Source organism: Acipenser ruthenus, chromosome 12 (assembly GCF_902713425.1).
Source record: "Acipenser ruthenus chromosome 12, fAciRut3.2 maternal haplotype, whole genome shotgun sequence".
Taxonomy (NCBI): domain Eukaryota; kingdom Metazoa; phylum Chordata; class Actinopteri; order Acipenseriformes; family Acipenseridae; genus Acipenser; species Acipenser ruthenus.
Window position 1 is genome coordinate 30,749,118 of NC_081200.1, and position 22,052 is coordinate 30,771,169.

The 22,052-nt window shown below is 36.4% G+C and overlaps 2 protein-coding genes across 11 annotated transcripts in view; one reads left to right on the plus strand and one right to left on the minus strand.

Moving 5' to 3' along the window:
* Positions 1-1,525: 1,525 nt before the first annotated feature.
* LOC117416618 (protein odr-4 homolog) lies at positions 1,526-14,034 on the minus strand. 4 transcript variants are annotated; one of them, XM_059034842.1, is made up of 16 exons: positions 13,947-14,034; positions 12,943-13,078; positions 12,568-12,672; positions 12,032-12,127; positions 11,528-11,634; positions 11,260-11,296; positions 10,781-10,921; positions 10,433-10,528; positions 8,734-8,799; positions 7,905-8,033; positions 7,452-7,545; positions 6,936-7,121; positions 6,425-6,463; positions 5,643-5,684; positions 5,009-5,050; positions 1,526-3,434 (listed from the first exon to the last, which is right to left on the minus strand). In XM_059034842.1, exons 2-16 carry the CDS (start codon positions 13,042-13,044, stop codon positions 3,367-3,369), a joined length of 1,350 nt encoding a protein of 449 aa, XP_058890825.1. In that variant the 5' UTR covers positions 13,045-13,078; positions 13,947-14,034; the 3' UTR covers positions 1,526-3,366. The 4 variants fall into 4 exon arrangements, with proteins under 4 accessions (XP_058890825.1, XP_033883769.2, XP_033883767.2 ...); XM_034027878.3 differs by lacking the exon at positions 13,947-14,034 and adding an exon at positions 13,451-13,887 and having other exon boundaries at positions 5,009-5,047; XM_034027876.3 differs by lacking the exon at positions 13,947-14,034 and adding an exon at positions 13,451-13,886.
* The window catches only part of LOC117416640 (nucleoprotein TPR-like), a 28,349-nt gene continuing 20,310 nt past the window's right edge, over positions 14,014-22,052 (plus strand). For 6 of the 7 annotated variants that reach the window (XM_059034836.1, XM_059034838.1, XM_059034837.1 and 3 more), the window contains exons 1-16: positions 14,014-14,164; positions 14,671-14,775; positions 14,935-15,008; positions 15,252-15,348; positions 15,619-15,722; positions 15,818-15,982; positions 16,119-16,211; positions 16,317-16,397; positions 19,628-19,715; positions 19,815-19,955; positions 20,159-20,253; positions 20,349-20,546; positions 20,644-20,751; positions 20,866-21,101; positions 21,210-21,373; positions 21,544-21,677. In XM_059034836.1, the coding sequence (XP_058890819.1) occupies positions 14,014-14,164; positions 14,671-14,775; positions 14,935-15,008; positions 15,252-15,348; positions 15,619-15,722; positions 15,818-15,982; positions 16,119-16,211; positions 16,317-16,397; positions 19,628-19,715; positions 19,815-19,955; positions 20,159-20,253; positions 20,349-20,546; positions 20,644-20,751; positions 20,866-21,101; positions 21,210-21,373; positions 21,544-21,677 (2,034 nt within the window). Of the gene's footprint in view, positions 14,165-14,207; positions 14,230-14,670; positions 14,776-14,934; positions 15,009-15,251; positions 15,349-15,618; positions 15,723-15,817; positions 15,983-16,118; positions 16,212-16,316; positions 16,398-19,627; positions 19,716-19,814; positions 19,956-20,158; positions 20,254-20,348; positions 20,547-20,643; positions 20,752-20,865; positions 21,102-21,209; positions 21,374-21,543; positions 21,678-22,052 lie in introns of those variants that run through there. The other variant, XM_059034840.1, reaches the window with a different exon arrangement.

Genomic DNA, 22,052 nt, shown 5'->3' on the forward strand with positions numbered 1-22,052 from the left:
ACTCCATACAGCTGTTTGACCTCAGTACTTTGGCCATTCCCAGTCCTGAACTAAACACACAAATTTGAATGGAACATATGATTTAATGATTTTAAACTTTGAGTTGCATGTAAAAATAAAAAATAAAATAGAAATCACTTGGGTCAATTACGGATACTACAGTACTGTACATTAATGATGTTACTGCAGATCTCGAGTCTATTGGAAAGTCACAATTGGGCAACAAAGTACAAAGATTCCCCACTGGTGGCTTTCATTCATGTGGCAAGCCAGGGAAACACTTCACAGCATACTATAAATGTGCATGCTGTGTGCGGATGTTGGTTTGAGGAAGGAAGAATTATTATCCATCCACTTCAGAATGTTTTTTTTTCTCACCTTGCAAAACATTTCATTTTTTAGAAGTACTCATTACAGTGTTTTAAGAAAAGAGGGCTAGCCTTTCACTCAAGAGAAAACTAATGTCATTGGCAGTGCAGCTTTGTGTGAACTTGTGACAAACATTTTTTATGGGATTATCAACAACACTGGGTTGGGCTTTTGCTTTTGAAAAGGCAGAATAAAGAATTGATAGGACCTCTCTTCCCACAATGATATTTGACTGAAGAAAGTGGTAATTATGTGACTACAAGTGTGTGTGCTACACTGGTAAGCATGATGAAGGTATAACAAGAAATACCATTATATAGTGGATTGCATGTCAAACCTAAAACTGAAAGTAACGGTTCCCATTAATGTAATTCTAATTATTATGACATTACTGAAAACTGGACACGTTATTCTTTCCCCTACGACCTCAGTGAAAAACATCACAGTGTGTCAAATCCCAAATTAACGATTTAATACCATCAAAAGAAATTAAAAGCAGCAAGATGACTTCTTAGAATCAAACAATTACTGCCCCTACACCCCTTCTCTTGGACTTCTTTTGTTTCGGACAGCAACAAAATCACATTTTTGGAGACACAAAAGGGCTCAGCCGGACATGGTTTGCCAGTGGAAATGTTTTGTACTGCAACAGCAGGTTGATAACTACTTCATGGGTCAAGTCAAGAGGAAAATAGTTAATTAAAATCAAACCCTTTAAAAAAATGAAAATGAATTATTGCTATAACTTAATGATCAAAGATGCACCTACACAGCAAATGGAAGTGAGCGTTTTAGATTGTATTTCCATACCACACAATGATAAATCAATAATAATACACCTCACCTGCCTTGCCTAAAACTGTGCTTAAATTTTTTTTTCTCTGCCCAATTAACACAGAACTTGAATGATAAAAATATTTCAGTCACAAATACATATAATTGACATTATAACAGTATGTATAAAAACCGTTTGACACCCATCACAGCTCTTCCACAGGACACCATTTGGAATGCAGCAGAGCAAGCTTATGTGGATGAGCATCTCTAAACAAAGCCACAGAGTTTTTCAATGTGATGACTGAACAGCGTAGGTATTCAGCAATTGTTCTAAAGGGCTCATTACTTAAATATATCCATAACACACACACACACAAAATGCGTTTTATTGCCAGCAGAAGAAAATACTGTTAAAGAATAGTAATAATTTATTAAAACATTTGGATATTTCTTTAGACTTGCAAACGTGCTGAACATGAAATATAACATATAACATAGGAGGCAGGGGGGTCGTAGGGGACAACACACAAACATACACAGTATATTTCAACAAATACAGAGCGTGTGATGTTTGGCATGAGAATATATAATTACCTAAAGTGTTAGGTCCTGCACACTGTGTCAATCAGACCAAGAAAACATTGCAACAAATACTCTGTGGTTTGAAAATTACAAAACACAGGGTTCACATTAACAGGCACTATAAAGGTGTCAACAAAATCATTTTTCAGTTGAAATAATTTTACAACAGAACAAGTGTGTCTATTACACTATGAAATTAACTTGTTTACTTATTATTAGAATCCTCCTGTTTTTAAGATATCTGACCAGTCAAAGGAATGTATATTAATGGATATATTTGAACCAATATATAATATTTGAACCAATAAAAATATTTCTGTGACCTCTGTAAATATGTCGGAATCACTTCATATTAAAGGGTACATAAGGACCTTTTTTATTTTATTGTGTCACTGGTAAATCCATCTCAGTTACATATGTGAGCAGGAGGATGATGGGAAATGTAGTTCTGAGAGGTCCATGCAGGTACATATGAAGCCATCTTGAGGCAGGGAATGCAATTTAAAAGTTTAAAAAAGTGGTCAAAATGTAAAAGAAATAAAAAAAATAAAACAATACACATACCTTACATGAACAGTTGTGGCAACACATGTAACACAATAAAACAAAAAGGTCCTTATGTACCCTTCAAGGAGCATACATTACTATGTCATAACACTGCAATAACTGTGTAACTACAAATGGTTTCTTCTCCATGGTATCTACTGATAATAATGCATAATTGCATTGAAACTGCTTGGAATCACATACTGTACTGTACAGAGTTAGAAAGCAAAAGCAAATTAAAAACAGCCATAATGCTTTCTAATTTACCATAAATAAAGGCAGCTGTGTGTTATAGAAGAAAATGTTTTTTTGGGTAAAATAAGTATCCTTGAATACAATACAGCCATTATTTCACATTCTAAGCATTTTCAAATATGCATCAGAATATTTTGTTTGAGATTTCTTTTTCAGTTTTAACCTCTAAAATAAATACAGCTTGTAATCTTCCACTTCCCTTTCCCTATGATCCCTTTAGTTACATTATAGCACTATTATACACCCAACTATTATACACCCAAAAAATGTAAACTAATAAAAAGGAATTGCGTGTAGTATATGAATCACATACGGAATAGGGTGTGTTTGCTTTTATTCGCTACTGGAATCACCCTTAAAACACAAAGTTTCTGGAAAAGGCCACAATTGGTCACAAAACCACATACATTTTTCATAAAAGTTTACAGTAATTTACCCAGAACTGATTTCTTTCAGTCACATTGCTTTCAAAGAAATGACAGTTTGCATATTCATCAGAGCAGCACTCACAGTTTTCAAATCAGTTTCATGCTGCCGGCCTTTAAAAAATATCTCTCCCGCCCCTGCTATAGAGCAAGTCCTGACAGATCTTTAAATCTGAAAGGAAACGGAACACACTTCTTCAGCATTCAGGCTTTATTGTCTCTCTTAGATTGGTTTCCATACCTCTACATGTAAATACTGGTCTGCAGAGTCCTGTGTAGTTTGCCATGCGACTTTTGTTGAATGTACAGTGTGTCCCAGTAACAGGGTACCCCTTTTTTCTATTTTCTAATATATTTTAAAACAGAAAAAAAGACTGTTATCCTGTTATTAAACTACCTTGAATTTTATTGCTTAGTCACTGAAAAAAAAAAGTGAAAAGACTACGGCAAAGAGGACCACCCCAGCAGCTATCACCACACCTAAAATAAACAGAATAGAAAAGAAAAAAAGACTAATTTACTGTGCAGAGTTAAACAGTTTTTGACTTATTGCTCAATAATACACAATGCTGTTTTCAGAGCTGAAAGATGAAGTAAGTTTTGCTTTTCACGGAACAGGCTTGACTTCATTCAGCTTCTTTACCCAATTTTTTTTTTTCTTAGAAAGAAACTTATCTTCAAGGCAACAATTTTCCGGTTTGCGTAACTGAACTTCAATCAGTCCAGGATTATTAGATCTAATCAATCAAGCACTGTTTGCTACAGATTAACTGTGATCTGAAAAATAAACTTGTATTTCAGTTACTTAGTAATCCATTCTCTTTCATAAGAGTGATACAGAGAGAACAGAACATTGAGGAAACATTTCCAAATTTTCTTAATTCAAGGCCATAGGAAATGTGTATCTGCTGGAGTTACAATAGGCTTGTAATGTTGAAGGCTAAAGGTGGACATCCGAATATGTCTATGTTAATTTATTTCTATAATGCCACCTTTTTTTTTGACCCTCACTATAACGCCACCCTCGCTTTACTGGCCACATATGTAATATTTCCGAGACCCGGTCATGCAAGCTATGTTACGCTCAATGTCTGTATTCGGTCATTCACCATTTATTTATTTAACAGCTTTGAAATATTACCGTTAATTGAACTACCGTGTTTTAGCTTTTCTCTATGAATGTGCAAATACGTATTATAGTTGTAAAACAAGCTTTTTTTTTTTTTGTGAATTGCGTCTCAGGATTGCAGCACCGCTGTGGTGTAGGTGTACTTCCATGCTTTTCCAGCTTTCTTATTGACAAATTCTTCGCTGTGACGTTTACTGATTTTATAGGATGTAAAGGCTTGAATCACTGTTCGCATTGATGTTAAAATCATTATGAATATTTTAAATGTATGTATTTTACTGTCTATAAGCATACTATTTCCCCTAGTTTTTTTTTTTTTTTTTTTTTTTAATAGTTTAGTCGAGATTTAAATACTATTGATTTCACACAACACAAACTCTGCTTCTGTGAATTTTAATAAATTTACCATGACTACACCATGATTTGGGGAAATTTTTCAGAGACAGATTTTCAGCCTTTTAGTTATTTTACATGTCCATCTAGCTATCTACCAATTCACCTGGATTATATTATGACTTTTTCAGGGCACTGTTTTCTTATTGATGCACCTGGATTATATTATGACTTTTTCAAGGTACTGTTTTCTCATTGTTTTTTTGGGGGGGAAACTTTAGAAAACTTTCTATCGTCAAACTAAAGCAATATGCTGGTAATAATAATATGCTGAGTCTGTGTTGATATTAGAACAAGCTGCTCCGTCGTCCTCAGACACAGACACAGACACAGACAGACTCACTCTCCATCATGTCAGAGTAAGTCCGTTGTTTATTCTAGGGCAAAGCGGACATATATTATATATATATATATATATATATATAATTTTTTTAAGAGAGGAAACCACACCCGTAAATATCATTATGTAAAGTAACAACTGTGAAAATGACAGGACATTTTCAAATTCCTTTGCCTATCACCTTTAACTTACCAACTTTCAACTGCATGAAGTTATAGTCATCAGGAAACACTACTGGAAGAACAAAAACATTACAAAAAACACTAATACACACACACAGTAAAGTTGGCTGATTAACAGTACATATAATGTAACATATAGGGCAAGTGGAACATATCTCAGTGGAGATAATATATAAAAAAAAAAAACATACAGGCTAACTGTCTGCACTTTTCCGTATTAATATTAAACAGGGATTTAAGATTATAATAAAATCATACAGTTACAAACACAATGCATTTCTCATTTTGTATTCTACACAAACATATAAAATAGGAATTGCCTGAAGCTGTCAATAATATATCTGCAGTGTTTTATGTCTCCAAAACACAAATTCTGTTATGGTTAATCACATGCTTTTATGGGAAAATAGGTCTTGACTGGTTTAGGTGAGTTGTAAGGGGATACTTTAATTTCTTCATGCTGTGTTATTCCGCAAGCCAAAGAAAATACATATGCGGATTTATTCCTCTCCCTCTCTCTCTCTCTCTCTCTCTCTCTCTCTCTCTCTCTCAATAACCTGATGAGTTACAAAAGGTAACATATATATTACAAAATGCCATGTAAGACAAACTGTCTGAAAAACTAAAAAACTATGAAAACTTACTCCCCAGTAGCCGCGAGGTCTCAGGTTCAGCCACAACAATATCTTAAAAGCAAAGAAAATACAGGATAAAGTCATATACTGTATGTAAAAAGCTCATATGTCTCAATGGCTTAGAAACAGCGAGATGTCAACCACTGTATATATGTAGCTGTCAATTCTGCTTAATCAGTTACACAGCATGTCGAAGGTCATGCCATGTCGAGGGCAATAGATCCTTTCCATACTTAAGAGCATACTCCACAAAGTGGCTGGTTCTGTTAGATGCGGCCATCCTCACAAGTGTAAATAACTACAGTACTCACTGTGTCCTGTTTATACCACATGTGCACTTTATTGTTTATTATGAATGAATAATGAATCATTTCCACGGTTGGCAATGGGGACTTGTTTGTTGCTTGGAGGATGTGGAGTGATAAGCTAAGATGTTACTGAATTCCTTAACTACACTGAATACAGTTAGAAACAACAAGTATTCTACTATTGCTCTTAATTATAACTATTTTGTAATATTTTGCTATGTTGTCTTAGATAAAGGATTCTGCTAAGAAAATAAATAAATAAATAAATAAATAAATAAAAATAATAATAATAATAATAATAATAATAATAATAATAATAATAATAATAATAATAATAAAACACACACAGATTATTGCTATCTTGTTAACTGCCTTACAAGAGAATATGCCTGAAAAAATCTATTTCATTTTAACAGCAGATTTAGGATTTTAGTTACAAATGTTATTTTTGTTGCACTGTCCAATTATGAAAACATCACTTACTGCTCTGTGGATGGGAGGTCTTGGGGGCAAGTTTAATTGCTGAGAAGGAAGGAAATAATATTTCAGAATAACTGGATAAAGGTATATACATAAAAAGCTAATTGGTCTCAGTAATTTAGAAATGGTGAGATGCCAGATACTCTGCTACATTATCTACATTTTTAATTATGCTAAATCAGCTACTCTACATTCATAAAGTTAGTTAAATTATTACTGTTCAAGTATAACAGACCCTATGGGCTGCATAGAGGAAACTCCAAGTCCTTGAGTTTTTTAAGGTCATTCTCACAAGTGTAAATAACTACGATACTGAATGACCGTGTGTGGGGTGCTCTGTTTATACAATGTGTGCATTTGATAGTTTATTTTAGAAAGAATACCAGAAAACATTTATCATTCCTGTACCTAAAAAGCATGCTTTGCTTAGTAATAAATACTATTTATCAAATATGTATTTTGACCCCTGCCTAGTAGTGTAGTTTTCTGATACAGCATACTAGCAGGATCCTACCTGAGTCCATTTCAAGCAACATATCCAGCTGATCCGCCTTCACATCCAAGTCCAGCAACTCCTTGATTCTAAACTGGATGTCTTTGGGAGCCTCATCTTTAAACATGTAGTCACAGATCGTGACCCCAGTCCCTGCAAGTGGAACAAACACTCGCTTGGGCAGCGGGTATTCCTCTGTCCTGGCACCTAGTGAGATTTGGAGAGCAGAGAAAATATATGTAAAACAACAATAAAAACCAATACCCCTGTCAAATACATGGGTGTTCCACAAAGATACAGCTGGAAAAGAAAGTTTTTTTTTTACATTTACAGCACAGTTTTAAAATGTCTTTATAAATTACACACACACACATTTTAATATGCATGTATAAAAAACATTTACACAGTAGTTCAGCAAATATGGATCAACTACGCCTCCTAGTGGACAACCAAGCTACTTTGCTAATAACTTGCAAATCTGTTGAACAACAACAAAAATGACATATTTAAAGCAAAACAAATCAATAAAACGTGTACCTTTTTCAGTGTAACCCTCTGGGTTAAGGAGGAAGTCCTCAAAAAGCATCTGACTTCGGATTGCAACTGTGTTTAACACATCTCTCTTCAAGGCCTGTCAGGAAAAAAGCGATTTATATCAAACCCAGTGTCTTGGCAACCTTTGGAATAACATAAACATCTTTACAAGCATTTTCTCTTTTTGAATTTTGAATTTTTCTTCCTTTAAAATTCAAAACAATGTGTGTGTTTGCCACATAACACATTTTGTGAATTCTGTAGACCTGCAGTGTGTGTACAGCCCCACAAGCTAAATGGCCAGGCAGAATTAGTATTATGGGGCAAGAGCCACATGTATTTGAATTCAATTTTATTGTCAGACTAAGGGGACTGATGTTTAACACCTGTTTTTTTATGTCTGTAGAATCAGTAAGTGGGTACGGTGTCTGCAGTGAAAAATGTTGGGACACTTACCTGAACAGCATCTTTCACCTTTGGTTTGTTGGTGTGAATGTAGGCCTTACAATGTACAACACCCTTCAGAACAACTGTTCCACTGCTTTTTTGCACCAAAGCTGTGGATCGATCATCTGTTTTAAATTTCTTCAGATTTAAAAACAAAGAAACGTTTGTGAGTTTTTAAATCTGCAATGCTAGACGCAAAGACTATAAGTCAACTAACACATTTTTTAACAATCACACGTTTAAATGGAGTCAAGACAAAAATCCCAAATCATACTATATTAAAAAAAAAAAAAAAGAAGAAAAAAATTCACTAAATGCCAACTCTGGGTATAATAGCATATGTCCACCTAATAAGTTGTTGAACCTGGACTTGAGGAGGCTGACACAGGAGGCTGTGTGGTCCAGTGGTTAAAGAAAAGGCCTTGTAACCAGGAGGTCCCCGGTTCAAATCCCACCTCAGCCACTGACTCATTGTGTCACCCTGAGCAAGTCACTTAACCTCCTTGTGCTCCGTCTTTCGGGTGAGACGTAATTGTAAGTGACTCTGCAGCTGTTGCATAGTTCACACACCCTAGTCTCTGTAAGTCGCCTTGGATAAAGGCATCTGCTAAATAAACAAATAATAATTGAGGAAGTGTGTCCCTCTACAGGCTCTGATGGGCTCTGTCAAACTGCAGTATACACAGCATGTTCCACGGGGAAATCCTAATTACCGCTAATGTAATCATCAGGATTTTAGTTCAATTTCTACAGGCATAGGAACTAAAAAAGAGCTCCTTGGCAAAGACTGCATTGCTTGTATTAACCACTTATACTGAGAGTAATGAAAAATCCTTACCGAAGGCCTCAGAAACTGAACAACAAACGGCTGTTGGACAAATTGTTGTGGAGGTGCTTTCTTTTTCTGTAACAGATACATTATATATATATTTTTTAAACAGTTACAGAAATGTATATATTTATTTATATTATATTTCAACATGAAAACATGTATTTCAAAACAAACTGAAATGTGTTCAGAAGACTTGTAAGGTTCCCATGCTCCCTGCTTTTATGTGTAATGTACCATTACATATTCACTAGTATTTACACAGTGCATGGTGTTATTCCAAAGCTCCACAAATCATTTTATATGGGGATCACTTAACAAGACTGACATTTACAAGAAAATCCTTTGGCCAAACATACCAGATAGAGTACCAAAAAATATTCACTACCCAATTAGATGTTGACAGAAAAAAGATACCTGGCTCAAATGTGTCATGTTTAAAAACTAGAAGCCAGCACAACAGAGAATTAGGCCCTGTCCACACTACATAACCGATCTCAAGAACAGTATTCAAAACCGTTGTAATTAATCCAGCTCAAAGCGCCCTCACTGAAGTACTGTTTTATGTTTAGTCGGGCTTAATGTGTACAAACATTATTAAAATAGTTCAGTTACAGTTCCTAACAGGTCCATATTGCTAAAAATAAATAAAAACAAGTATTCCTGGAAAAAGCAAATGCGAACACACACACAAGCAGGGCTTGTAGTTTTCAGGTTTAATTTTTAATCAGGTGACGTCCTGTCACGGATTGCCTTGGTGGGTGACATCAGACCAGGGAGGAGACAGACACAGACAGCACTGATGTATGAATGAATGCGCTGTTGCGCAGATTTATTGAAAATTAAGGGAGTGTGTTCCGCCTCTGAACACACTCCCTGTTCAGCCAAAGATGAGGGTTTTTATATTGTGGCTGAGGGATTAACTGGCTATTAATTACCTAGTTTATCCCTCTGTCACATTCGGCACGGGGTTTCTCATATGCGTGGTCAACAGCCAGTTTATCAATAATCACTCGCTGTTGACCACGCATTCTCACGATTTTATCTGGATGGGGCATTTTAACCCCATCCAGGCTGTAAACAATAATAACAAAACATTGTCTTTTTACATACAAAACAGTACACTTAAATAATAATAATACAACAAATACAGAATAACATAAAAAATAAAACACACACGGTCACACGTCAGTACCGTGTCACACGTCCCTTTAAACAAATTGAGCTGATTCTGTTTCATAATTAAACTCAGACAAAAAGCTGTAAATTACAAAACAATCTTTTTACCTTCGCATCTTGCTTCAGCCTAATTCTGGTACCCTTCATTATATTTCAAACACAGCTGACAAATTACATGAATTGTTCATCTCTGATCCTACTTTTAAATTGCATTTAACATTGTGCTTTTGTTATATTTTCCACTAGTTTAACAGAGATGTCCCGACAGATTTTTTTTTTTTTAAGCATAAAAATGAATACCCAGTATGGAGTGTACACTGACAGCAAGTCCTTCAGGCGCCTGTTCTGAGTATTTGACCAAAACATATCAAAGAGCATTTTGGGATATTGGATGATACATAAAAAATGTAGTTTGGTATTAAAGCGTCCACACTTCTGATAAACATATTTGCTTCCACTGTGTGTTTTCCTTACATGCAAGCCAAATACATTCTATATACACATTATGAATTTTCCAAATTGCACTCACCGTCCCATCCAGGAGATCTTTATCCAGACCCATCACTTTGCCATTGAGAATACAAGAACACTGTTGTATTAGCCTGACCCACTCCTTAAGTCCATTCTAAAAATTAAAAAAAAAGATTGTCTTTTGAAGCCAGACTTACATATGTCAGGTTTGATGCTCATCTCCCTTCTTGTGCTGAGCTTCATGAAACAAACACATAGAAATGATTTTCTTTAGTTTCGAGAATGCTAAAAGTATCTAATGGTAGGTAAGTATATTGTTTAAGACAAAAGAAAAAGCAGTAAGGAACATATGACACTGTTGATGTTGGACTAATGAGATTACATATACAGAAAATGACCCTCTTGCCTCAATACATTTGTCTAGTTCTCTGTTGGCGGAGTCTGCAGGCACAGGTATCTGCAGATCTACTTCAACATTACACTCCAGTACTGGCCATGAGGCTGACAGGCCAGTTTGATACTTCCAGTCTGCTGGTTTTGCGGAGCTCTGCAAACACAGAAAACAATGTATATATTTAAGGGTCTTTTTATTGTCTATAGCTCCTGCAAAGGTTTCTATAATGTTCATATAATGTTCTTCTGTTTTGTTATCATACTTATCCTATAGCTCCACCTTGTGGATTACTGATGCAATTACAAAGGCATATTTACTGGAAAAGACATATTGGGGTTGGTGAAAAGAGCGATTTAGCTTGAAAATGTGTGACTGAGATTTGAGATTTTAGATTATTATTTCTTAGCAGACTTAGCAGATGCCCTTATCCAGGTGGTAGGGCATATTATATTGGTAGGATTTTCTACAATTTAGTTAACTGTTAAACTCACCTTGGGATCTTTAACATCAAATGTCCTGCACAGTACTCTAAAAGCAGCAAGTGAAGGTGTAAAATTATGTTATCATGGTTACCCAGTCTATGCATACTATACACACACACACAAACACACATACAGTGTAATTTCAGCAGTTTATACATGAGGAAATACTTGTTGATTTAATCTCTAAAACTAGTTATTTTAATTTTAAGATACTAAAACCCAACAGTTATTATTAGATAAACACCAAAATACTTTGAGTCACTGCAGTGAAGGATACTTTTTTGTCTCTGAAGAGATATTAAGTGCCACTCTGTCATGAACTTCATCATTAGCAAGCTTCCACAGTCTTGCCTTAGTGATTGACTTCTCCACGGCAAAAACCAGCTGCAAATAAAAAGAGAGATGTAAATAGCATACATACAAATAATGCATACCTGTTAAGTTTTGCAAATCGCATACTACCACTGGGGTCAGTACAATAAAAAAACAGGCTGCCATAAACAGTATGTTGAATTGTGCATCGTAAAAGCCAAGAACGGTTTTACCAAAACCAAAAGGGATTCCCAAGATACAGCCTTCAATAGTTCAGCCCATCGGGTCTCTGCACTGGGTGCAAGTCATACGTACCGTTTGGAATGAAGTGTTATTCATGCTTTTGACACATGGCAATCAAAATACTAAATATTGTAGAACAAATTTTGCCCCAACAGCTGCAAATAATGCTATGCCATCCTACTGTATATTTATGATTTACTAAGCTTACTAAAATGAGTTCACTCACCCTGCGCAGAATATTCTGGGCCTGAACGGACAGTTCTGGGGCGGCACCCAGAAACACGCCGAGGACTGCTAAACCTCCTGGCAACATTCGGGACACCTGCACCAAAGTATTGTTCAAGACAAACCTCAACATGTACAGCACTGACGACAATAGACAGGAAATAGCAGAGCAGCCGAGATAAATAACATTACACATTTAATATTTACAGGTATTTCTATATCTCATATAATGGTTTTTAATTTACAAATACAAAGCCCTGTTTCTTGTTGGAGCAACATCAGTAGGCATAAAGAAGTCTCCTCAAATAGCAAAGCTATCAATATGAGACTCCCTGACCTCAGGAAATCAGAAGAGTGAGTAGGACCTGTTGGGATTGATTGTGAAAGTACTGAACAAGCAAAGAAGAAACTAAAAAGCTTGTTGGATGAACAATACCCGATAGTCACCTTTTATTTCAAAATGAACTAAAATTGAAGTCTGGTACCTTCCAAGACATGGCAATTCAATGTTTTGGGAAACAAAGAAAAATCACATACCTGTGTTGCATGTTCAACGACCCATTCTTCATCTACTTGATCACTCTGTGTTTCCTTTGGTGGGGTCCGGACAGCTAGCAAAACAAAATCTCTCTGTGGGGAGCACTGTAAACAAAACAAAACAAACAAACAAAAAAAAAAAAGTCAAGATCAATGATATTACTAATGAAGCCAACTTTCTTAGGAGACCAGTGGAAATCAGAGATACTTTATAATCAAAAGTATGTTCTTAACTATGGTAAATAATTAGCATAAATGCTTCTAAAGCTTAACTTTTTTTACCATAAGGTCATGGATGGAAATAAGACTCTGCTGCATTGCAGTTTGATCCATTCCTGGTTTTACTACGTCCGGTTAATTAAGAATGAACCTTACCTGCCCAATTAGAAGACCAGTGACACAGGCCTTCCCTGACGTGTCAAGAATGTGTTGTAGGTACTGCTCAACAGAGTCTTCCACAAAGTAAGTTCTGCCCATCTTTGCAGTTAGTGTTTGGTGGTATTAGCCAGGTCTGCACAAAACAACATTCAGACATTTACTTTTTAAATGTCATCTCTATTATTATTATTATTATTATTATTATTACTGTTATTATTATTATTATTATTATTATTATTATTATTATTATTATTATTATTATTATCAAGTTTCGATTCTGTAATCAGTGGTTATTGATACTTACAAAACCAAACATATACAATTCACGGGTATCTGAAGTACTATGTGCGCTGTCGCCACCTCATTAAATAACTCGTATCACAGTAGTTTCACGTCATCAAAGCTAGGAAACATTTTTTATATTTGATTCAATTTCCGTCTAGCTTCACATTCCTTATTTAGTAACTTCACAATTTTCAAAATATAAAAAAAACTCCTGATTTACCTTGAAAACCTGTTGTCAGCAATTGATCGAACACCTATCAACCCACGTTTCGTAAGGAACAAAAATTAACAACCATATGCCTACAACCTCTGCAGCAACTACTATAAACTGTCAAGTTCAACAAACGGCACCAGCAAGCTAGACGCGCGTATATGACGCTACTGTACTGGACAACTAAACTAAACCACGTAGAGGCGTGCAACACAGAGCTGTCAATGTAACGTGCCTGATGTTTTTGATATAAATTACTGAACAAACTATAATTAGAATGGTTTTCACTTGTGAAAACTGCAATTGTATTAATAATACATAAATCAGTGAAAGCCGTCACAAAATATCTGAACATAGCGCTAGAATCAAGAATAAATTAAAAGGACTTTGCCTTTAGTCTTCAGCTTTCAGCCCACTTCAGCCTTCAGCACAGTATTACTACAACTCCCAAAACTGTTTTTTTTCTGTAAAAATAAATAAATAAATAAAAATTCAAGTCCCATACCTCCCTGCGGCCTTGCTTGTAAAGTGAGAGTAGCGATATTTTCCAAGTGCGCTCGAAAGGGGTAAAGATGGCGGCGGTACTGCAACAGATACTGGAGCGTACTGAGCTCAACAAACTCCCCAAACCTGTCCAGAACAAGCTGGAGAAGTTCTTTTCGGACCAGCAATCAGAAATAGATGCACTCAAAGCCCGTCACGAGCGATTTAAAGTAGATAGTGGTAAGCAAATGTATGGCGGTAATGCACTTTCATGATCATCAGGCTATATTGGAAATGCATGCACGGTATTAATTTATTACGGCGATAAATGGTTGCCTTTTCTATCCAATTATTTTTATTGTCACATTTTGAAAACTGTATTTGTCTTATTCATTCGAATACAGTTTTGAAGAAACCAAACCTCGGTCTTTTTTGTACTAAATTGCCCTGTTTTGAGGCGTATACTGGGCCATGTAAGAAAGGTCTTTTGAGATTTAACTTTACTAATGATGCAGTGTATAGTCGCTATACAAATATGTTAGATTGTGTTTCGTTGTCGGTCTCAAACACATAATGTGATGTGTAATATAAGTAGTAGAGTATATTCCTACTTGTAATATACACTTAAAATAATCCATAGCAGGACAGTGGCAAACTCGATAAAACCTTAGCTGTACTTTACACATGGTAAAACATCGCATTTTGATCGCATCAGATGTACATAAATGTTGTGTTTTTTCTAATAGAGCAACAATACTTTGAGGTTGAGAAGCGACTGGCTCAGAGTCAGGATAAGCTTGTGTCTGAATCGCAGGACCGTCATAGACTACAAGAGGAGCTCAATAAGCAGAGTAAGTACCTCCAAATTACTTCATTTAATCAGCAGCACATATTTGGTAGTGCTAGGTGGGGAGTATAATATATAATATCTAATTTTACCACATCAGTGATATGGTGTGTTGATGTGGTAAACATACCCTGTATATATTCAATTGATCCAATTTTTGCAGATGAGGAATTGAAGGCTATGAAGGAGAAGATTAAAGAATATGAAACATCACAAGAGAGTTTTTCATTAAAACAGGTATTTTTAAAAATATGATCACTGGATCATTAACTTTTCAGTATTTAACTTACTTTTCTTTACAACTTAAGAATTCACAAGAGGCATTACTGTTTAACGTTCCATAACCATGTTAAATATTTTAAAGCGATGTGAATGTGATATTAACTAAATAGATAGCTAATCATTATACCTAAAAAAAACTTTTTATTATTATTATTATTATTATTATTATTATTATTATTATTATTTTTTTTTTTTAAGAGTCAACTTACTAGAACTAAGGATGAGCTTGAGGCTGAAAAACGGGAACTGGTCAGAAAACTTGAGAAAAGTTCCCAGGAGGGGCAACATCTTGGTGGTAAGAATCTTCATTGTAATCCATCAGTCATTTTTAATGGATGTGTTTCAAGATATTCACAAACACGAGCTAATACTATTGGAATAAATTGTTGTTTAATAAGACGGAAAATGTGCAAAACTGCTCTCAGTTTTTTTTTAAGGCGTTGATTTTAATGAAAACCTTCTCTGGACCTATACAATGCTAGCTTTGGGTGATGTTTTCCTGTGTGGGCTTGCTGCTTGAAGCCAGCACTGGTTTATCAATGCTTTTCTTGCCATTCATTTTCAGAGGACCTGAGACGCTTGAATACAAAACTTGCGGAAACAAATACTGCAAAGATGGAACTCCAGTTGAAACTTGATGAACTTCAGTCTTCAGAGGTTTCGATCAAGGTTGGAAATTTGTTCTGACTTAAATAATTCATTCTGTACTTGGCTTGCCTGTAGCTGAAATGGCTGTAAGGGTGCTGACGTGGTTTTTATTCCAGTACCGTGAAAAGCGACTGGAGCAGGAGAAGGAGCTGTTTCAGAGCCAGAACACCTGGCTAAACGCTGAGCTGTCCGCCAAGACTGATGAGCTGCTTTCTGTCTCCCGTGAGAAAGGAAATGAAATCCTGGAGCTTAAATGCAACCTGGAGAACAAAAAGGATGAGGTAAACCGTGCTGACTTGGATAAACACTGAAAGCTTTATTTATTTATTTATTTATTTATTTATTGATTGTATACAAATGTTGAGGGTAGAAAGTATAGTGATGCATAACCAGCTCATGATTTTCTTACTTGCCCAGGTTACCAGACTGGAAGAGCAAGTGAGCACCCTAAAAGCATCCAACGAGAACTTCCAGAATCAAGTAGAGGACCTGATGGCCAAATTGAAAGATGTAATTTCTTTACATATATAAAAACTTCTTTACATATATAAAAACTTCTTTACATATACAAAAAAAACATTATTCTTTTATTTAATTATTATTTTTTTACTTTAGGCAAAGGAACAGCAGGCCAGCATGGAAGAAAGGTTCCGCAATGAACTCCATGCACAAATCAAACTTTCTAATCTGTATAAGGCAAGTGCAAGTCTTTGTTTCATGTATTGATATGTAATTACATATGTCTAAGGCTGGTGCGATGCCTAATTTTTCACTATCGATATGTCGTTCTCCAAAAATGTTGTGAAAGGGTAAAAACAAAACGCAGTAATACATGTGGAGCTGTAGATCACTGTGTAACATTGCAAGTAATGCTTTAAAAACTATTATGCATATTATATTGATTACATCAGTTTATGCATATATAGTAGTAATTAAAAATGCTTCTAGGACCGCAATCGTGTAAACACGATAAAAAAAGCACTTAGTTTTTTAGACTTACAGGGCCACCATACTTTGCAGTACAGGTTTGAAACACACATCAATGGATAGGGGAGGGACTGACGTTCACTGAGAGGGGCATTTAGTGTCTAAAGGGCAGAGACAGTTTACAGCAGCCTGCAGAGACAAAAGCAGAAACAAAACATCACAGGAACTTGTTTAGTGCTAATAAAAAAGGGGAAACACTGTAAATCTGATGTATTTGACTTAGAATTATATTAGAACATTTATTCTGTCATGTGTTTTAATATATGTTTTTACAACATTTATAAATGTCAAGAAACGAGTGGATATAAGCATATAGTATTTCATGTAAGTGTATCGGGTATGTTTTTTATCCTTAGTACTGATAATAATGAAATGCGTAACTAACTATTTTTTTCTAAATATTTATTTTGAGAATAAATTGAGTAGTGTCCATTATTGCTTATAAATAAACGTGTATTATGTCATTGCAATCACTCAGATGAAACAATGTCTTGTAATTTGCCCAAACGTCAACATTTTTCAACAAAACTTTCAGGAAGTATTGTAAGGTCCCTTAAAAAAAAAAGTTTGTATAGTTTCTGAAGTACTTTATAATGTTCCCCAGAGTGTTCTGCAAAAAAGGACACCATTTGCAAGATGCTACTGATTTTTAGTGAATTTTTATAGGATGAGAGTCAACTACAGCCAAAAAGCGCCTGGTCCTGGGGGAGCATATCCCACTGAAAAATGCTTGGTCCTCAAAGGGTTAATAAAACACAAGCAATAACAGCAGTGGGTTTCCAAACTGCAAATGTAAAAGACAACATTTCCCCTTTTCATCCCTGTTCAATAATTTCGTTTATACAGTACAACATTGCATATCCGACCTCCTGTGGACTGGGGTATAGGTAGATATGTGAAAGTTGGATTTGCGAACATCTATAGAAAAGCATCTACACATCCATAAATAGGTTAGTGAACAAAAACAACACGCAAACTGCTTTAAACATGGGGAAATGTTTCGCTTTAAAAGTAAGCAAACGTAAATTAGATTAATTAGGCTACAAATAGTGTTGCTATGCAGTTTGCTATAAGCAATCTCCACGCTAAGCTTTAAAAAAATAAATAAAATAAAATACAAAATACAAAAAGAAAAAAAACGGTAAATGTACAGTAACCTGCAACTGATGGCTTCTTAACTCTAGAAGTCCCTGCCTCCCTGGTTCTGTTTTCTTAATATCTCTGTCACGGTACTTTGCGCTCGTTCTTGATATTGCCAACAGCCGATAAGCAGCTTGTTTTGAGTATTGCTTCAGCTATTTTAAACAAACAGCCGGTAAACGTTGCGTTTATGAAGCTTGCTTTGTTTAATTCAAATGCATTTAAAAGCTACAACAACACGCTCCCAGTATCTACAAGCGTGCGCTCCATCATATAAAGACATTGCACAAAAAAAGGCTTTCTTGATTGGTGTATTGAAACGTCACTGCTACACGCAGCTGACTGGCACACGCACATAGCCCACCTCTCTTAAAGGGGAACGCACCAAAAGGCTGATTGCTATAATGCCTTCTTTCTGTTTCCATTGCTGCCGATGCCATTACACTCGTAGCCTACATTTAATATTTTATTTATTTAGCGAAGCGGTTAATTGATCAGGGCGATTATGTGACAGTTGGAAGTTCCACGGTATTACAAAGTAGTTTTATGCAATGAAACGTGTAAAAATTGTTCCAGTACTCCCTGCATCCTCTTTATATAAAAAAATAAATAAATAAATCTGTGGAGGTCTCTGTAACCCATATAGTACTGTGCACGTCCCTGGTAGCGACTCACTAATCTGTATCGGAGCATCTTACCTGTTGACTCTCCGCCAAGAATTGACAAGTAAAACACATGCTCAAAAGATTTTATTCCGTCATCTTTCCTGCTTTCACAAAACTTGCAGCAATTACAATACCTGTATCTTGAGTACCAGCAGAACAAGGTTTTAGCTGTCAGAGCACAGTGCAGACCAGCAAACACTCTTGTTTACATGAGGATCATCTAAAACATGACAATTTCAATGGAAGGTCCTGAATTAAGACTTTGATTTAGAAAGAGCACAAGTCATTTTGGGTGCTAAAAGGAAAATTTCAAGAACTTTTAAAAACAGCAAAACTGCAAATAGTTATGATGTTGACAGCTACCTGCAGAGACATTGGTACATGTTACACAACACTGATTTAAGTCGTGAATGGGGCCTTTTCAAAGGAAAATGTTTCATGGTAAGCTTGTCTATGTCAGTTTCTACCATTATTTATACCGTGTACTGTTTTGCATGTTAACTTCGTTAATCTGAAATAGTTACTGGAAAATAATGTAACTGTTGATTTACAGTATGTAAAAATGCAGATATTATGGTTAAACGCAGATTTTGAGATGGTATGTTTTTTACAAATACACATTTTCAAAGGCTAGCGCGACCTCTGCATCTTTAAATGGTCACACAAATTAGTTGTGTTACCGGAGTATCCCAAACTTTACTTTTCTTTCTTGCCGTCTTACGTTAGAAAACAACTGTCAAACATCGAAAGGCATTGTAGCCCAGTCAATACAGTATTTGTAATTCTTGCACTACGCTCTTAACTCCTGCACAGATCCAATCCCATCAGTAAACACTCACAGGGGGCGGGGCGGGGGGGCAGATTTAGAGTCAGACCTGAGGGGAGCAGAGAAGCGCCAAAAAATAATGTCCGATTCCAAATTTTTTATAAAAAAAAAAGCTTTTTTTTGTTTAAACCCTTTATACAAAAACGATGCACAGGCTTGACTATCGATTAGTTGTCAAACGATACGATGCATCGATGAATCGATGCATTGCCTCAGTCTTGTGTCTAACACGTTGTTGGAAAATGAAAATGGAAAACTACTGTAACAGTCCATACTGTAGTCGGACTATTAAGTTGACTCTATTTCAGAGCTCTGCAGCAGATTCTGAGTCCAAGGCTGGTGAGCTAACCAGGGCAGTGGAGGAGCTCCACAAGCTGCTAAAGGAAGCTGAAGAAGGTAGGAACCTGAGGGTAGTAAAGTAGTAGTAAGCAGCAGTGCAAGAATTTAAAGACAACTGCTTCACTGTATCAACTGCTTCTTCCCCTTTCTTAACAGCCAACAAAGTGACTGAACAACGGCAGACAGAAATAGAGGCCTCCAAAGAAAGCATGGAAGCAGAGCTAAAAGAAAAGATTGTTAATTTGGAGAAAGAGCTGGACAATGCCAATGACCTGCTTTCTGCATTTAAACGGAAAGGTAAAGCATGATTCAGGATTCATTTAGTCATCTGCTGAAATATCCCCCTCTTTGTTGTGCAAAATGTATTTGCGTTGAAAATGGCACTATGAGCTTCCTGTTGGTAATAGACAAATGTCAAAAGGGGAATATTTACAGTTTTGGATTAAAACACACTAGAATTGCATACCTAAATTAAATGTATGTACATACTTGTTTTTCAGGTGTGGCTGCACTTACAGAGGATGAGTTGACAACAATGTCTCCCACTGCAGCAGCTGTAGCAAAAGTAGTAAAACCTGGAATGAAATTGACAGAGGTATGAAATAATTGAAAACAAAACATTTACCCGATTTACAAGCCTCTGCTGCTTTAGGTGCTCCTGTGTTGATTTTTCACTCTGTCCTCTTGCAGCTCTATAATGCCTATGTGGAAACTCAGGATCAGTTGCTGTTGGAAAAACTGGAGGTCAAACGTGTTAACAAGTGCCTGGATGAGATTGTACAGGAAGTTGAGGCCAAGGCTCCTATCCTGAAACGCCAGCGTGAGGAGTATGAGCGCATGCAGAAGTCTGTTGCCAGCCTTTCTGCTAAACTAGAGCAGGCTATGAAGGTATGGTGCCATATTAAAAAGATCTTTTAGTCATTTAGCTGTTGGAATCATGCTAAATTCACTAATTCTGATGTGGGTGTTTTTGTTTCCAATACAGGAAGTTCACAGACTCCAGAAAGATAGTGATGAGGCCAACAAGCGTTCCTCTGTGCTGGAGAGGGACAACCAAAGAGCTGAGCTCCAGCTGACTGACATGTCTCAACAGGTAGCTTTGCTAGGCTTGTATACTTTCAATGTTAATAACAAAGGAAAAGACTGCTGTGCTTGTGATGTAGCCTCTCACCATTCTATGTGGTCTGAACAGTCATTTATTTTTCAGATTAGAGTTTTGCTGATCGAGCTGGAGGAGGCAAGAGGGAACCATGTGATCCGCGATGATGTTGGTGAAGAGGTGAGCTCTGCTGACATCAGCAGTACCTCTGAGGTCATATCTCAGCGCCTTGTCACCTACCGCAATATTGAGGAACTGCAGCAGCAGAACCAGCGCCTCCTAGTGGCATTGAGAGAACTTGGAGAGGCACAGGAGAAGGAAGAGCAAGAAACCACATCTTCAAAGTATGGATTTGTTAAAACGTGTTTTATAAAAGGATCTTTTCATCTGATTCCTACTTGTGCATTGCAGGAATGTCCCTGATAACTATGGGTTTTATGTTAATTCGACAGGGTTGCAGAGCTGCAGTTGAACTTGGAGAAAGCTCTAAGTGAGCTGGAACGACTTCGGGACGGCCGCAATCACCAGATGCAGCTGGTGGAGTCCATCGTACGCCAGCGAGATATGTACCGCATCCTGCTGGCACAGACCACAGGAGTCTCCTTCCCTATGCAGAGTGAGTGCTTGTGTCTTCGAAAAGCATCATAGTCAGTGTAATCTCTTTTAAAATGACCCACAATTGCTTCATTTGATGGATTTGAGATTGCTACTATTTTGGTGCTGTATGGCCCATTGCTTATAACATTCACTAAGGTTTGTAGTCTGATGTGTACTTTGTATGTCCAGGTGTTTCAGAAGAGATCGCTCTGACCTCCACTCCTCGACGCTCTCCTGGAGTTACTCCAACAGTGTCCACTCCAGCTCAGATGTCCACGTTACAGTCAACTGAATTGGTCGAAGCCAGGGCAGCACTTAAACAGGTATTCACTGGCATTACCACCTTTGCTGCATTTCTGGGCTGAGGTGAAGTTCAGGCAGGATACTGGTATTGATACCTTCCTTAAGGCTTGCTCTTAGTTGCTGTGAAAAGCTTAAACCTCCTTAAACAAATGTTCCTTTATTTATGACTTGATTTGTCATTTTCTGTGTTGTAATTTTTTTTTATAATGTGTCAAATCTGTCTTTTTGCACATGCATGCAGAGAATGTACATTTTTTTAATGCAACATATGTATGTGTTTAGGGTGCCTCATTGTACAATAGATATCACATTGTGTAGTTTGCAAGAGAATTGGGGAGTTAAAGCTGAGTGGTTCTTGCTGCTCAGATTTTGCTAAATACATGTAATAGGAATCT

Coding starts and splice junctions, on each gene's coding strand:
- LOC117416618 (XM_059034842.1), bottom strand. CDS start 13,044: ATGGGCAGAACTTACTTTGTGGAAGACTCTGTTGAGCAGTACCTACAA. Junction 12,673..12,942: donor CTGGTCTTCTAATTGGGCAG/GTAAGGTTCATT, acceptor TTTTGTTTACAG/TGCTCCCCACAGAGAGATTT. Junction 7,122..7,451: donor AGAGGGTTACACTGAAAAAG/GTACACGTTTTA, acceptor AAATCTCACTAG/GTGCCAGGACAGAGGAATAC.